Source organism: Eptatretus burgeri, chromosome 3 (genome assembly GCF_056783735.1).
Source record: "Eptatretus burgeri isolate ZD-2024b chromosome 3, Ebu_testis_v1, whole genome shotgun sequence".
NCBI classification, from domain to species: Eukaryota; Metazoa; Chordata; class Myxini; order Myxiniformes; family Myxinidae; genus Eptatretus; species Eptatretus burgeri.
In genome coordinates, this window is record NC_140963.1 from 112,046,534 (window position 1) to 112,064,456 (window position 17,923).

The 17,923-nt window shown below is 43.7% G+C and overlaps 1 protein-coding gene across 1 annotated transcript in view; it reads left to right on the forward strand.

The window, feature by feature from the left end:
• The window catches only part of LOC147030739 (general transcription factor IIH subunit 4-like), a 76,198-nt gene that overhangs the window by 980 nt on the left and 57,295 nt on the right, over positions 1-17,923 (forward strand). Inside the window, exons 3-4 of the mRNA XM_085875100.1 lie at positions 6,534-6,684; positions 17,409-17,522. Of these exons, the coding sequence (XP_085731226.1) occupies positions 17,486-17,522 (37 nt within the window). The 5' untranslated portion in view covers positions 6,534-6,684; positions 17,409-17,485. The remainder of the gene's footprint in view (positions 1-6,533; positions 6,685-17,408; positions 17,523-17,923) is intronic.

A 17,923-nucleotide genomic window follows, 5' to 3' on the forward strand; every position in this document is an offset into this window, starting at 1 on the left:
CCAAGATAGGAACGTAGATTTCTCGTGTACGACCCGAGTGTATCCAGATAAAACACGGTATTTTCGGCGCGAACACTTTCAGTGGAAACTCACAAACGGGGAAACGGTGAACAGGGACTGGATGCTGTTTTCTCCATCAAACGCTAAACTTTACTGCTCCGTGTGCAAACTCCTATGTCCCGACGGCGATGATCACGAAAGCCATCACAGTAATTTTCGAATCGGATTCAATGATTGGAAGAATGCCTCTGCCTGTCTCGAGCGTGGGACTGCCCATAATTTCTCAATCAGAAAGTCGCTCGAATTGAACGTGACAGACAGGATTCACACATCATTTGAACAGTGGTCCCTCCACGAGGAAGCTTACTGGATCATTGTCCTGAAGCGAATTGTCTCTGTAATATCGTTCCTCGCCGAAAGAGGGCTTCTGTCGGGGCACGACTGAGCAGCTGGGTTGTCCTAACAATGGAAACTATCTTGGTTGTCTTGAACTCGTCTCAAAATTCGTTCCATTTCTCACCCAGCATCTTGAAGTGTATGGGAACAAGGGAAAGGGAAATGTATCGTACCTGTCATCAACAATATGCGATGAGTTTATCCTACTACAGGCCGAAAAAGTTAAATCTACCATCGTGCGAGAAATAAAAGATGCCAAATATTATGGTGTTTCCATCGATTTGACGCCAGCCGTTTCGCATATTGATCAGTTGACGGTAATATTTTGATATGTGATGCAAGATGGTAGCGCCGTCAAAAAGGTTTCTACAGTACATCGTCATTGAGCATCACGATGGTGAATATGTGTTTGGAAAATTGCAAGAGGTACTGGAAGCCAATGGGATTGATCTCATGGATTGTGGAGGGCAGTCTTGCAACAATGCAAGCAACATGCCTGGTGTCTATTCAGACGTACAAGCAAGAATCTGTAAAATTAATCCATTGGCTCAGTGGGTACATGTGCTGTGCACAGTTTGAATCCGTCAAATACTTTGGACTTATTCAAGCCGTGTATAACTTTATGTCAGCATCTCCCCAAAGATGGGCCATTTTAAATAAGTCACTCAATGAACGTGCCATCAAACTCAAATGTTTGTCCGAGTCTGATACGAGGTGGTCAGCTCGCGTGGACGCTTTTAAAGCGTTTTCCGCAAGCTACAAGGACGTAAAGAAGGCGCTCATGAAGATAGCCAAGCGCCCGAAAGACACTCCGTCAGTGAGACTGGGAGCCAAAGCATTGGCTGAGAAGATGGAACTGACCGAAACAGCAATCATGTTGCGCTGTCTGGTCTGATCTACTTGGCAACATTGATCGAGTAAACAGATGTCTCCAACAACCTGGAATAGATGTCGGGGTGGGTAAGCAGAATTATGATGCCCTCTATGGATACATAGAGTCGCTTCGAAATGATGAAAGATTTGATGCATTTCAGGACCGCACCAAAAAGATGGTTGAGACCATCCATCATTTACACTGATGATAATCGTCGGGTCAAGAGGCGAAAAAGGTCTTCCATGAAAATGACGAGGAAGAAGAAACCCCAAAATCTGGCAGGGAGAAGTTCAGAGTTGAGACTTACTTCTCCATATTTGATCGTCTTTTGACAGAAATCCATAGGAGAAGAGAGAGCTATCAGAAAATCACGGATCTCTTTGGATTCATCCCCACAGCAAACAGCCTCGACCATGATACACTATCTCGCAGAGCAGAGAAACTGGTTTCAGCGTACCCTGCTGACGTTGTAATGGACATAGTTCAGGAAATAGAACTTTGCTTGAAATACTCCAAGTTCATCGATGCATCGGCCAAGCTCAATTACATTATTCACAACAAATTTGACACAGACATTCCCCAATATTTTTGTTGCCCTACAAATATATTGTTCGATGTTTGCTACGAGCTGCGAGGGTGAACGCTCCTTCAGCACACTAAAGCACGTGAAAAATTGTCTTCGGTCAACCATGGGGCAGCTGCACGTGTCCACGCTCGCTCTGCTCTATGTTGAATCCGAGTTGATGAAGCAAATCGATTTCTCCGAAGTGATCGCGTCGTTTGCCAATCAAAAGGCATGAAAGAAGGTGTTTCAGCAGGGTGGAATTTGAATATTCATACATTCCACGAATTTGTTTTCTGTATCGTTCGTTTCTCAATTTCGAAGCCGAATTGGATTTTACAGGCACTTGTATATTTGAAAGTCTGACAAATCGCCCTTTACCGCAGTCTGTTCCGATTAAATTTCATGATCAAAATCGTCGTTTTGGTCACTCTTGAATTTGGCCTTCGAAATCTCAAGGGCCTTGGCCTACGAGACCTTAATCCAGCACAGGGTGTTGGGGATGGGAAAGAACAATGAAAATAGAGATTACAGGACAATAGGGGTCATTTTGGATTGTGTCACACAGGAGAAGGATCTGGGGCTGGTAATAGATATGGGAGGTAACACTGAACAACAAAAATTTTTTACTGGAGATGTGTAAATTGATTTAGACTAATTTGGTTACGCTGATTTCAAAAATCATAACCGTTTTGCTGTATCACGTCAGGATTTTCAGTAACAGAAATATTCCCATTGCCTAGAAGTCAGGATTTCAATGAAATTTACAAAAATTCATTTATTCATTTATTTCATCATGAATGCTTCAAAATTATAGAAATTACAGAAAAACTCCACTAGAATGTAATTAAAAATGCTTTAGGCATTTGGCTTTGCGTTTGTGCTGCTCTGTGTCAGTTTCACGATGCAGGAACCAGCAGAAATCGCCCATCATGTTCGGGTTGTGCCGCCCTTGGTAACGCGTCTCCATGAGTGAAATCTCTTGGTGGAATCGCTCGCCGTGCTCGTCCGAGACTGCTCCCAAGTTGTCAGGGAAGAAGTTCAGGTGCTGGTGTAGGAAATGGATTTTCAGGGACATCCTGGAGCCAAGTTTCCTGAAGGACTCCAGCAGCTGCTGCACGATTTCTTCATAGTTGTCCGCGCGCTCGTTCCCCAAGAAGTTGTCCGTCACAGCTTTGAAGCTCCTCCACGCTGCCAGCTCTTTGGGGTTTAGAGTTGTCGGAAAAGTTTCGTCCTTCATAATCTGTCGGATTTGCGGTCCAACAAAGACACCAGCCTTGATCTTGGCCTCCGACAAGGTGTTGCCAAACTTTTCCTTGAGGTATAAAAACCCACGCCCATTCAGATCCATTGCCCGTACAAAACTTTTCATCAAGCCGAGCTTTATGTGGAGTGGTGGAAGGAAAACCTTGGCTCGGTCGACAAGGGCGACATGCTTCACGTTGTGTCGACCAGGTACATGCTCTTTTCGCTCTTCCCAATCTTTCTTCGTCCAGTGATTCTTGTCGTCTCTGCTATCCCAGAGACAAAGGAAGCACATGTATTTCGTGTAGCCTGACTGCAGCCCTAACAACAGCGCCACCACTTTCAAGTCTCCGCAGATGTGCCAGTTGAAGTCATTGTACTTGATGGAATCAAGCAGCTGCCGCATAGTCTCATAGGTCTCTGTCATGCCGAACGCGTGAGCCAGCGGAACTGATGGTTTCTCGTTGCCATTGTGGAGCAAAACAGCCTTCAAGCTGTTCTTCCCCGAGTCGATGAAGAGGCGCCAGTCTGCAGGATCGTGATCACACCCAAGTTCTTTCAACAGACCGTTGATGTCACTGCAGAATGTCATCGTGTCTTCCATCTCAAAGAACTCAGCCATGTCTCTGTGACGTGCTCTGAACAAGGATATCTTGGTGTTAGGTTCAAGTAGATTCCACTGCTGCAGCCTTGATCCAAGCAGCTCTGCCTTCGCCTTTGACAGCGAGAGATCTCTTACAAGATCATTTAAGTCTCCCTGGTTCGGAAGGTGTGATTCTTGAGTGTCGGGTTCAAAAGGTTCATCATCACCATCCTCTTCACCACTGCTTACAGCTATGTTCTGATCAGCTGGAGGTGTTGGAACGGGGTTCTCGTCATCATGAGGCAGAGGTTTACGAGCAGAGACGCAGTCAGCGTACTTGATGTGACCTTTATTCTTCTTGTTGAAGCCGGCGATGCTTGTGCAGCAGAAATAACAATCATCATGATGATTCTGCGGCTCACGCCATATCATGGGCACCGCAAATGGCATGCTCGCGCGCTTGCCCACCAACCACTGAGTCAAGGTTGTGTGACAGCTTGTGCAGCAGATGTGTGGTGCCCAGCTCTGTTCTTGGTCCCCCACCTTACACCCGAAGTAGTGAAAGTAGGCGGCCTTCATTTTCACTGCTGTAGATATACTTCGCTGTTGATCTTTTTTGGTATACCGACCACAGACACAACAGAAGTTGTCAGGATGATTGGTACAGGAACGCCTACTCATCTTTATCTGAAAGAAAGAAACATAACACAAGTTAACAACAATTGTACGAAATAGACATGTTAAAGACATATGTAAATTTCATTGAAATCCTGACTTCTAGGCAATGGGAATATTTCTGTTCCTGAAAATCCTGACGTGATACAGCAAAACGGTTATGATTTTTGAAATCGGCGTACCCAAATTAGTCTTAATCACTTTACACATCTCCAGTAAAAAAAAATTTTTGAAATTTGTTGTTCAGTGTAATCAGGCAGCTCCAGGTGGAGAAAATAGGGGTTTAGGGTGTATTTAGAGGGGGATCAATTATAAATCAAAGAGGTGGTGTTAACATTGTGCAGGAATTTCGTGAGGGTCACATCGAGAATATTGTGTGTAGTTCTGGTCACCACAGTTCTGGGAGGACATGGATGCCACAGAGAGGGTTCAGTGAAGGATGACAAGATTGATTCCAGGCCGAGTTAGACTCAGCCACGAGGATTGGGTGAAGGAGACAGGGATTTATACATGAGAAAGCAGGAGGTTACGAGGAGATATGACAGAGATGTTTAACATAATGAAAGGTACAGAGACTCAGAGACCCAGTGCAGCTGCTTCATGCATCGATTGCCGTCACAGACACGAGGCTCGTGGTCCGTTTCTCACGACTCAACCAAGAACCAAAGTTCAGCGTCTTGCTTCACCATGGGAAACAAATCTCCTCAACACAAGCACAAGAATCGTGCCCCCTCTTCGTGCGTCGAGGGAAAGGCAGCCATGAAGCCCTGTTCTTACAGGCCATCTCCCAAACCCCATTATTTTTCGACCGCGTCCGTTCCTTCCCTCAACTCAACTCTGCCTCGTACGTGCGCTTACCCTGAACTCCACTCTCCAACAATGTGCAACCATACCCACTTCTTCGACATCACACCGAACCATCGTTCGCCTCTGGGGCATGGCCTGCTTGCACGAAACTGAGGAAGGCAAGGCTTCTGACATCACGTGCATCAATCATCAGCCTCGGGGGCGTGAGTTTGCACGCCATCACCCTTGGAGGGGGGCCTTCTGCCTGCTCCGCACGTTTGCTTGTTTCTCTTCATGGTTTTGGAAATAAAAAATATCAGGAAAAGTCACAGGGGGGCAACCATATTCTGGGGAAGCTTATTTTTAAACCCGAGCTGATTATCACCTTTCCATAAACCCCACCTTTCATGGCTTCACGCTGTGACGACCAAGGCATTTAGATCATTGGTATCTCCTGGGGTGAGGCTGAGTCTTTGGGCCTCTCACTCTCTCACTGCAGGCAGGTCAGTGGTCTTTCTGTCTTCTACCGTCTCCTCTCCGGTCTCACACCCCCCCACCCCCGCTCTGTCTGTGATAGGTTCCCCTCCCCCCCACCATATTTCTGCAAGTCGCTCAAGTTATGCCAGCAACCCCCTTCTGGTAAAACTCCCAAAATCACTGCTCACCTTCACTCTTTCATTCCTCTTTTCCCCGCCTTTGGAATACACTCCCACACTCTTTCAATCCCATTCTTCCCTCCAGGTCTTCAAAACAGCTGTTCACCACCACCTCGTGTCTTCCCCCATCGAAAACCACAATCTTTTCTTCCCCCATTAATCCACCCGAAACACACCTTCAAATTTCCTGCCTTCCTTCCTGAAAGTCCCCCCCCCCCCCGCCACCCCATGTGGTGACACGTACTAATGAAGCTCACAATTTCCTTACTTAATTACATTGACATGTCTCCCACACGTCACCGTCCAAGCAACCCAATTCAATCCTAAATTCTCCATTAAATTCTTCCATCGACCCCACAACCGAAACAATATATGATGATAAAAAAGATGATTTTTATCGGACGTTTTTCGAGTTTATCTTTGTCGAAAATACATTTATCACAAGGATCCACCACCCACTTTTAATACTTAATCTTTGCTTCTCATAAAGAAATGAAAATCCCAGAGGGTTTATTTTCATCGGTTAATTTTCAGTAAAAACATGAAATGAAGAGGAAATCAAAGAGTTTTCAAATAAATTAAACCAAGAATTTTCACAGAAAGATTTGTATTCTGATCTAATTGTTGTTGAATATTCATCGATGGCCCAACTCATTTGGTCTGCATTAGGTTCAGACAATTTAAAAAGCGAAAAGATTTCAATGAGCACAGAATCGACTTGTGTTTTTAGGGAAGAGCCATTTTTTGTGTTTGCAGCTGGATGCACTTCCTGGAGCAAGCTTGCAAGAAGCAGAAGCTGCATGGCTGCTCCGACCACTTCGAGAAGTGGCAGGGTCCACGCTCTCCTCATCACAATGAAAAAAAAGTCATGAGGATCATGTTTTAAAACTGAAAATGTCACTTCCAGGTATTGCCCACAGCTTCAATCTCCTCACATTCTATCATTGCGCCTTTTTCATCCTCATGACTTTCCAGTGCACCACTCTGTTTCTTGCTGCGGTCACATTTACCTTTGAATTTTCTTCCCAGCTCAGAGCAAAATGGAAGTTGTGTATCTGTTGGTTGTATTGTAAATCGAGCAGCGCTGTGGCGAGCTATACCTGTCAACACAGCTGAAGGCCCTGTCACCCCTTGACGATTTAGCCAACGTATGCCTGACGTATGCAGAATTGGGCTAAACGCTGGCACACGTCGAATACGTTATGGGTAAGTTTGCATGCATCATAGTACGCTGGCATACGTCGTAGTTCTCCGAGCTGTTAGACAAATTTTCCATGCTTGAAATTTCCCGACGTATGCCAGCGAAAAACTCACACGTTCTGCATAACGCTGGCATAAGTTGTCGGCACGTTACGTGATCGTTGACACACGTAACTTGTAAGTTACTCATAAGTCAAAACACGTCGAGGTCATGTTTAGCGTACCCGAAACTTATTTCTAACCAATGAGTAACGTGTTCGAGGCACGTTACGCGATCGTTGACACAAGTCGACACACGTTACTTGTTAGGTACTCGTATGTCGAAACGCGTTAAGGTAATGGTTAGTGTCAGTGTTCCAGACTGCCTGTTTTTTTTTTTTCTTCGGTATGACAGTGATGTTGACACTTCGATTTCTTGTGCGGTTTCAATATAATATAATTAAAAGGATGCCGCTCAACGATTTAAATCATAACCGCACGACAAATTGAAGTGTCAACATCACCATCATACCGAAGAAACAAAAATACCGAGTAACATACAAGTAACACACGCATTTGACACACGTATGTCGAAGTGTGTCAAAGATCGCATAGCTTGTCTGCAACTTATGCCAGCGTATGCAGAATGTGTCATACGTCGAGTACTGTACGTCGATAAATTTTCAACATGCTGAAAATTTCTCCACGTACTCGGTGTACAATGACGTATGCCAGCGTACTACAACATATGCCAGCGTGTTCTCAACGTATACAAAACTTCGCCATAACGTATTCGACGTGTGCCAGCTTGGTTCGGAAAATTTTTCATACGTCGGCATATGCTGGCGAAAACGTCAAGGTGTGACAGCGGCTTCACACTTCGATGTCTAGTGCGCTTCTGATTTGAATCGTCGAGCCGCAGCCTATGAATAGCCTACGCCACGTGATCGTCGGCGATACGCTGCCACGCTATGCAAAGGTTAGACTATCGTTGGGCATAGGTTGTGAACGCTGACAACACGCTGAGCATTCGTTGGTATAAGTTATCTATTTGCGATTGAAACGTTCTGTGTACGTTACTAATACGTTATGCATACGTCCAACACTTTATTATAAGCCCAAAACTTTTTTTAAAAAATCATCAATAGTTAAGCGGACGCCAGCGTTTTACATACATTTTTGACACCTTGCCATACGCTGGCTAAAACGTCAAGGTGTGACAGCCCCTTTAGATTGAGGCCATGCTTGCCCCATTTGATCAATTCACATCCTCGATGTACGCCTCATGGTTTCATTGTGCACTACCACACCACACGACCCATGTCTTCATTGTTTTCACACTGCATGCATCATTGGTATCGGATAATTTGTATAAAGTTTCACATGGTGAGGTGAAGCGGTTTCTTCCATGAGCCGAGACCATGTCGATATACAAATATATTGTTGTTGTTGTTGTACTGCAAAACGGCATAACTCAAAGGCAATGGCACACGACATGCAGTGATCCCCAAGCAGTTATTACATGAGTATTCATGTAGTTCGTCCTTCCGTCATGTCTCGTGGGTTAACGAGACAAAGTCCATTGCATGGGGTCTCGTAGTTAGGTCTAATAAATTCTATGACTCGTACTCTTCCCTGTACTCGAACCCTTTCCTTTTTGCCATGGTACACGATAAGCATGTAAGCACACAGGTCATTCAATTGGCAATTGTTAAAAAGCACACTGCGATGCCTTCTGTGCCTCCGATCATGCCCATCTCTGCTGCACACTAAACAACCCGCACACGAGAATTTGCACGCCATTATTTAATTTAAATCTGCATGCCAATTCCCAACCGGCACCTCACCTAACTCAACAACTCGCTCACCAAATTTCACCACTTTGACCACAAACGCCTCCCGCACACGGTAAAAATATTCCCGCTCTCCCTCGTACCTCTGCATCGCTACAATTCGCCACTCTCTTTTGAGGAGCACCACGCGTCAGAGTGTGCTTGGTCCCGCACGATGCTCAACAATGCAAGAAACGCGAATAGCTCCACCGCATCTCACCGTGAACGTCCCCGGGTGAGCGTCCAGAATTGATACAGCCTTCATCCAGTTTTCAGACCACGGCAAGACCGAGGGCAACAAGGAGGGGTTCGGGCCCTGGGTGTGCATCAGAAGGGTCATCCAGGAGTTTGGTTCGGGTCCTGGGTGTGCATTTTGGCTCGTGAAGGAGCCCGTGGGTGGCGGAGAAAGCCCGCTGCCATCCGACATTCAGATTGCACTTGGTGCACATTCAGGGCCGGTGTGTAGGCTTGGGGAGCTTGCCCCATGTTAAGTCAGGAGCTCCGAGCCGTGCCGGAGCTGGGAGGCATCTGAGCTGGTTTCCCGTCCCAGAGCCTGGCAGGGCATGGCAGGACCGCTGTGGCCCAATAGAGGTGCAGGATTTGGCCCACATTGCATCGCTTTCCGTTCCTCGCCCCATCCTTCGCCTATGGCTTTTTAAAGGGGTAGCGTGGAGTCGTTCGAGCCTCTTATTCAGAACATTATTTGTGTCCAATTGCCGGCCAGAATGCGCTTCTTCTTGGAGAACTTCTTCCTCGAGAACCTGATCCGAGGTGACTGCCGTCCTTCGACAATCCCTGCCTTGCTGTCGACGTCTTGCCACCCCTCTGCACAGCCAGACGAACCAGTGCGGATCGCACGTTGCCACGAGCCCCGGCGAATAAATAAGCAGGATATAATGCGCCATATCTCGAGGTGGGAACGCTCAGGCAGAGCATCCCAATGAGGTTCACGCTTCACATGCAGACCTTTCAACGGTGAGGTTCTCGACTAGACGTATTTCTGAGAAATGTGCATCCCAGAAGCATTTTTTAGTAAAAGTTGGGAACATGACTTTTTAACCAAATTAAGGTGTGCTGAATTCGACTCGCCCTGTTCCCAAGCTGAATTTTGAGTTTTTGACCATCTAATTGGCATCAACAAAATGGCTGCCACATTGACAATTTAGGCAATTTCTTGGGACAGGCACTACGATCGCATCTATCTATAATTCCAGCTGTGTGTGTGTCTGTGTGTGTCTGTGTGTCTGTGTGTCTGTGACCGCTGTTTCTCGACAACCACTGGTCCGATCTTATTGAAACTTGCCAGGTATATTGCTGGGGACCTGAGGATGTGCCTTTTCAAGGTTTAATATTAATCGGACAAGTGCTTCCTAAGTTATGGCCATTTATTTATCAACCAATGACAGGACACGTTGCTGTGTGGGCGTGGCCGATGGGGGAAGAGAACCTCAGCCGCGTTCCCCATTACGGGTAACAACGTACGGACTTCCGGATAATGATTACTTCGTGTTTTCTAATAATTTCTCGATTACTTATGCGCATTTATAGATAAACACAATTCCCCAAGTTATGATCGTTTTCATATTTGACGGCGCATAAATTTCGGTGACATCAGAGTTCGCTGGTATGCTCCGAAGCAGGAAGTAAATTTTTTTTTTGCTTGTAAGTTTCCTCCCCCCCCCTCTTCTATTTGTGTTTTTCCTTGCGACGACATTGCGAAAAGGCAAAATACATTAGCGCTAATTGAATAATTGGCCATTAAACCTAAATTGCGAATAATCGTAACTGCGATATGCGAACTTCCGGACAGTGAGGACTTAACTTCCGGACTTCCAGATAGTGAGGACTTAACTTCAGGACTTCCGGATCGTGACGAGTACTCTATTCTTTCTCGATTTTTTTTTTCTCGATTTATTGACTTGATGTGTTCTTTCTTTCTCGATTTTTTTTTTTTTTAATATTTTTTATTTTTTCTTGATTTATCGACTCACTGTATTTTTCTTTCTCGATTTTCTAAAACACAATGTCCCAATCCAGTCAGTGATGATAACTGTATTCTTTCTCGATTTTTTTTTTCTTTCTTTCTCGATTTCTGTACTTTCTGGATTTTCTTAAACACAATGTCCCAATCCAGTCGTCAGTTACGAGAGCGAAGGAACGGCCTGTGTGGTTGTTTCTGGCACGCGGTTTGAAAGTTTTTGTTTTTTGTTTTTTTGCACGCACGTACGGGCCCGCACGAGTTTAAATAAATGCACATTGTTCACATGTACGCATCCTATAAATGTCCCTTAAGCAATAGATCAAAACTACAGACTAATAAAATTTGTAACATGCCAAAAATCTATTATTATGCAAAGTAGCTACCGCCATTAACAAAAAATCTATTTTCTGCTGTAACTTACTTACTATGCATGCAAACCTGTCAAATTAGATGTCTGGACCTATGTTTTCAGGGTCAAGAAAAATGATTAAGACATATTTGAAGCATTTTAATAAATGTTTACATGGTTTACGATGTTTATTAAGAAAATGTAGAAGTTGAAGTTGCTATTCTGTAATCATTAAAACTAAACAAAGTTCTGTCATGCTGCTACGTGAACAAATTTCAGTCAGCATAAACATTTTTCAGGAATGCGGAACATCTTTGAGGCATATCACATTGTATTCATGCAAGGAGTCTGATCATTAATCTGTTGCTGGCATACACACATTTATGTGCATCGTAATCCTGAATTCCGGCATGTGCAGCGTCGAGTCTTGCATTGTTTCCGACATGCACAGGCTACCATCTCGAGGCAACTGCCTGGAATGGGACTCAATGCCAACAGTATGGGTTGCAGTCCTGATTCCTCAAGTCTCCATCCCATTTCAGAGGGCGCAGGGAGCTCAGGTGTGGGGCAGTGGGAATTTCTCCATTTCATTGCTTGATGGTGTACTCTCATCAAATGGAAACTGAGCGCATCACTTGTTGGTGCCATGGCTTCTGGTTTCCCCTCTTGGAAAACAATAAATGCCGTGCTGCATCTGCAGAGTCTGTTGTGTGCACATTGTATATTATGCAGACAAAGGTTTCTGAAGATTTGATGGTTTCCTCTGAGTTCACCAATGGCCAAGTTCTTCAGCAATTCATGGTGCTCTTTGAAGACCTTCTATGATGATTGTTTGGTGTGATTCGCGATGTGGGAGATTTGCTGAAGCAGGCATCGTCGACGGGTGCTGTGAATACTGGCTTGCATTTTCCACGAGTTATACTGACAGGATGCAGCTCCTCCAGGCCATTTGGCACAATCAAAGTATGTCTTGTGGATAGCTCGAAATTTTAAAGAGAAGAATCAGTTGTTTGGCCTCGTTGTCATGCTGCCATTTGAGTTGCATGGAAGGTATTCTTTCCATCAAGTGTTTCATCAAGGATGACAATGTAATCACAGGTGTAGTCGATGAATTTATTTTCCTCAATGTTTGGTGGAATGATGGCACCAGTTGCTTTGTCCAATGATTTGAGAGTGCTCTCAGCCAAGGAAGTGTCTACTTGCAACATCTGTTCATAACTCAGGCACTGCCCTGCCTTGTTGAGCAATCGTACTTGGTCTTTTTACCGCGTGGCTTGATGAAGAGTACTTGCAAGACCAACATGTTTTGGAGTCCATTTTTTGCCACCACTTAGGCAGTCGACAAGATCTTGTGCCACACTCAGAAAGAAAGGTTGTTTCAAAAGCGGGGACTGAAATTTCTCAGCAACCACTCAAGCCTTTGGATAAACCATGAAAAATATCATTTTTGGAACCTTACATATGAACGGCGGAGGTGTAAGTCACAACTGCCAGGTTCAAGTGAAAAGTTTGTTTGATCGTAAACAAATGGATGTACTTTTACTCTGGGAAACGCGCATAACTGAAGATATGGAGTATGATTGGTGTCGCCTCTTTAAGGGACAGTGCTTTTTTGAATAATTTGTCTTCTTCTTCTGCTGGTGTGACCTTTTTATTCAGACCTGGGCTCGTACCTGAATCATGCCACTTCCAAGAGGTTATCAAAGGCCGGTTCATCTCTCGAGAACCGGTCATTTATAATTTCCATTTTACACTATTCAATGTGTATGTGCCCAGTGAATGTGCAGAACGAAGAGCCATCTTTTTGTCTTTAATCAGACAATTTCGCTCAATTGATATCAATGATTGTATTTGCATGGGGTGGGTAATTTTAATTGCACCGTTGAACCAGTTTTAGACAGAAATACAGCAGAACCTCACCCCAAATCCTACGCTGATTTGTCTATTTTTTTTTCGGCAATAGGTTTGTGAGATGCATGGAGGCAATGTCACCCCAACGAATCTCAATATACGTTGGGCAAACGGGAGAGCATCCTTTGCGAGACTTGACCGGTGGGACATAAACTCGCATTTCAGGAATGCTGTTTTCTCTCCAGTTTACTTTCCATCCTTATTTTCTGATCATCATTTCGTTACCATGGGCCACTTTTTCCCTCAACCCTCACATAAAAGTACGTACTAGAAATTCAACACCAATCTTCTTGAAGATACTTCATTTGGAAAAGGTTTCTATACCTTTTGGGGTATCCAACACTCAAAAAAGCCTCTTTTTCTTCATTAGAGTTATGGTGGGACAACAAAAAAGCAGAGATTAGAGTTTTGTCAGCATCTTGTTTCAAATGTTACCAATGTTAATAATACAACAATGGCTCTGTTAGAAGCTGATATCCTACAGTTCGAGAGTGAAGTGGCCAGATATGGAAACAGGAGAGACCAAAGGGTATTTGTTGAAAAGACGATCCAATTGAGAGAACTGACGCAAGAGAAAGCAGCAGGGATGTTAATCAGATTAAGGATAAACATCATGGTTTTAGATACTCCCAGCAAATCCTTTTTCCAAATAGATTTTGTCAACAAATCACAAATGACCGTTTTTTCTCTGCTCGACTCAAGAGGAAACATGGTTGTTTACTCCAGTGATGCACGGTTGTGGATTCTAGATTATTTTTTTTTAATGTATGCAAAACATCCTGTTTGTGAGCAAACTATGGGACTTTTAACTTCTCACTTTCCTTCCATCACTGAGCCCCAGCACCTGAGCTTGGACTCACCAATCACATTGTCTGAGCAAACGCAGTACCTTGCTGGATTGAACTCGGGGAAAGCGCCTTGAATTGACGGCTTACCACCAGAATTTTTCTTGGCTTTTGGGACCTTTTGGGCCCTGAGTTATTGAATGTCCTGGAATCATCTTTGGGAAATGGAGAACTGCCTTGAAGTTTTAGAAGAGCAGTGGTGTCTCTTCGACCAAAGACTGGAGACTTACGGCAGATGAAGAACTGATGACCGGTTTCAGTATTTTGTACGTACTACAAAATATTGTCAAAAGTGTTGGCCAGTCGGTTGACGATGGTAATTGTTGATCGAGTCCATTCTGATGAGAACGACTGTCTCCCGAACAGATCAATCAAGATAATATTTTTTTGATCAGAGATTTGCTGGAGTGTGATTCCATGGAAAAATAATTTGGGATAATATTTCTTGACTTAGAAAAAGCATTTGATAGTGTTGATCATGTGTTTTTGCATCGTGTGTTGAAAGCATGTTGTCTTGGTTCCAATTTTCGGGCCTATGTATCCTTCCTGTACAGCAACATATTTAGTATTTTAAAAATTAATCATCAACTCATCTCTCCTTCACAAGTGCAGAGAGGGGTGAGGCAAGGGTGCCCCGTTTCTGGATTATTATTCTCCTTGGTTAGAGAACCACTTCTAATTCTATTCAGGAAAAATCTTTCAGGAATAACTGTATCCAGAGGGAGTCCTTCAATAGTTGTATCACCATATGCAGATGATGTCACTGTGGTCATAAAGAATGACAATGATATCTCTGCATTTGTTGAGTGTTTAAATCTCTTTTGCTTGGCATCTTCGTTGAACTGTAACTGGAACAAGAGTAAAGCTTTCTGGGTTCCCAGTCTTAAAAACAATCCGCTGGGGACACGGTTGGTACCACCGGTGCATTTTCCTTCAAAGTTAAAATGGGTGGAAGCGGGAGTTAAATATCTCGGCGTGTTCCTGGGATGCCCACTCTGTCCTTCAAAATTGGGATGGGATGGTTGATCATGTTAAAAACAGATTAGGACCATGGAAGAGAGCCCTTCCCCACCTTTCCCACAGAGCTTGGGTTCGAGTTGTAAATAATTTGGTTGCCTCATCTTTACCTTCGCATTCTGCCAAAGGTTATGTTTTGGTCGGCGTGTATTTATTTATTTATTTATTTATTTCTTTATTCGTAATCTTGTGATTCGTATAACTCAAAAGGTATTAAACCGAATTGCATGAAATTTGGTGGGATGATTGGTTATTCGCCAAGAAGCATTCGATTAGATTTTGGGATCGTTCAGGTCAAAGGTCAAGGTCAAGGTCACGAAAAGGTCAAAATCGTCTTTTTACGATAACACGGTCAATTTTTATTCAATTTGCATGCAACTAACGCCAAAATGTTCAGAATTCAACGCCTCATCTTGTGATATGCAAAATGACACAATGACGCCCATACTCTTGTTACCGGTTAGGGGTCAAAGGTCGGGGGTCACGACCTTGAGAAATATGCGGTTTTTGTCATAACGCGGTCAATTCTTGTCCGCTTTACATGAACCCAGCACCAAAATGTTCAGAATTTAAAGCCCAATCTTGTGACACAATGACGTCATAACACGTCACCGATTGGGGTAAAATGTCGGGTGGGGGGGGGGTGTCACGCCCTTGAAAAATATGCGGTTTTCGGAATAACTCAGTCAATTGTTATTCGATTTGCATGAAACCAGCATCAAACGAGATTACCTTCTCTTGTTGAAACATTCACCGAGCTTGCGAGTGAAGACTCGCCAAAACGACGTGAGTTGATTGTTGTTGAGTCCGTAGCCCCCGAAAGTCAGGGGGGGGGTCATGACATTATAGATGTGTGGTTTGTGTCATAAGACCATTCATATGAAACCAGTTCCCCACACTCATACCAAGAACAAAAAAAGTAGTGGCGGCGAAGGTATGCGCTCTATGAGTGCCCGTTCTCGTTGTGGCATAAGTTTATCTGCCTCCAACCACCGGAAGTGCTACTGAAGGCTGTTCAAAGGCTACTGGTTGTTTTTTTCTGGAGTGGGTTTCACTGGTTACAGCCAATTCTTATATGCCATCCTTTGGCTGAAAGTGGCCAAGGACTTGTCGACACAAAAAGCCGTATCATGGCTTTTCAGCTGTGCTCCACTCAGATGTTGATGCAGGATGAACAGCTGCCTCGCCGCTTTCTGGGCCGTCACAATTTGCAACAAGCAAGTGGGCTCGGTTACAGCCTTGAACTCTTCTTGATCAAACTCCAGCATGTCGATATATCTCATCTTTCAGCATTTTATCAGAGTCTTTTGAATGATTGGCAGAGCCTTTCGGTTAGGCGCCAGCAAGAAACTTATGCTACATACATGTTTGTGGAAGTACCACTATTTGACAACCCATCGTTTCCTGCAATTCCTAGAAGCCGTGACCTTTATCAACACTTTATCAGCAGGCAAAATCAAAATACGACACCTCCGCCACGATTCCGTGTTGGGGTGGAAAACAGTTCCGGAGATAGCAGATATGACAATAATACGGTCAAATAGGAGGATCGGCAAAATCCTCAGAGAAATTGTGAAAAAAAAGTTCTCAACTCGAACTAAAATGGACTTAAGAAAAGTTTTTGACAACAAATGACTCCAGGTTTCTTGGGTTAATTGAACAACCGAGTCACAGAGATTTACCCCCCATAAGCTAAGGAAAAAATATTTTTCATAAATATGCAGAAAGGACCAATATAGACTGTCGAGTCGAGTCTACTCGAGGACTCTCCATTGAATGGAGTGCCCAGGTGGGAAAGACTAATGCCGGAAGGACTCCCATCTGAGCCTATATGGAACTCATTCTATAGGAAGCTGGTTGATAAAAGGACTGGAGACTTACAGTGGTGACTCACTCATTGGGTTATTCCTTAGAATAAGTTGTTAAGTAATTTTTCTCCCATATCCGGGTGCTGCCCTTTCTGTATTTGTACAGAGGATTTGTTCCATGCATATGTTGACTGTAACAAGGCTTGCGCCATTATTTCAATGGCTGAACCACATGGCAAAAAATTTGCAAATTACCTTCTCACTAAGATTGTTTATTTTCGGGTGGAAAGAACAAGTAAACTCTTTATTTTTTTCTTAGTAGCCACAGCAAAAATGGCGATTTATTTATCGAGGAAGGAGAAATTGAAAGGAAAGCCGATTGTGATGTGCAATGTTTTGTTTTTTTTTTCAATGCCTTAATAACAGCAAAACTGAAACGTGAATTTTGTTTTTCTAAAAGTGAAAAGAATGTTGATGACTTGAAGAAGTCTTGGTTTCATGAGGGGATTTGCAAAGTTCATGAAAACAATTTATTGAAATCCCAGTCAGTGAAGCGACACGTTGTATTTGCGAGTTGACAATATTTTCATACATGTACCATCGCCTATTAAATCAGGTATCATCATCATTTTCCCATTTTTCGTGTGCATCAGCACCAAGTACAATCATGACAACCTAATGTTCAAAGTTTGTCTTTACAAATTGACAGAAGACAACACCATGAGAGTGGATCCTGATTCCAAGGCAAGGCTTTTTGAGGAGGCCAATTGAAAAGACCCCTGCAAGATGAAGTTGGGTTCACCAAGGAGAAGCCTTCATGAAGGTAAGCCATTAATTATCTTGAAAAGGGTTCATGAAATTTACCAAAATACCCAGTTTTCAATCATGTGCTCCCTCAGAGTTCCCTCAGGACGCATGTAAAGTTTTGAGCCGCTCAGTTTATGGTTTTGGAGTTATGGAGGAGACACACATACACTTATTATTCTTCATGTTAATGACTTTCAAAAGTCATCTGACAGAGACATTTATATTATTCACTGACAATTCAAATATTTTCTGATCACAGCAAGACCCTCACTTCCTTCTTTATACAGCAAATGGTGAGTTTAAGCTTGTTCATGATTGGATACAGGCAGATAATGTTCTTTTAATATAGATACAATTAACTACATGCTGGTGAGCAATTCAATTCCTGAGCTTCCTGGACATATTAGTATTGGTTTT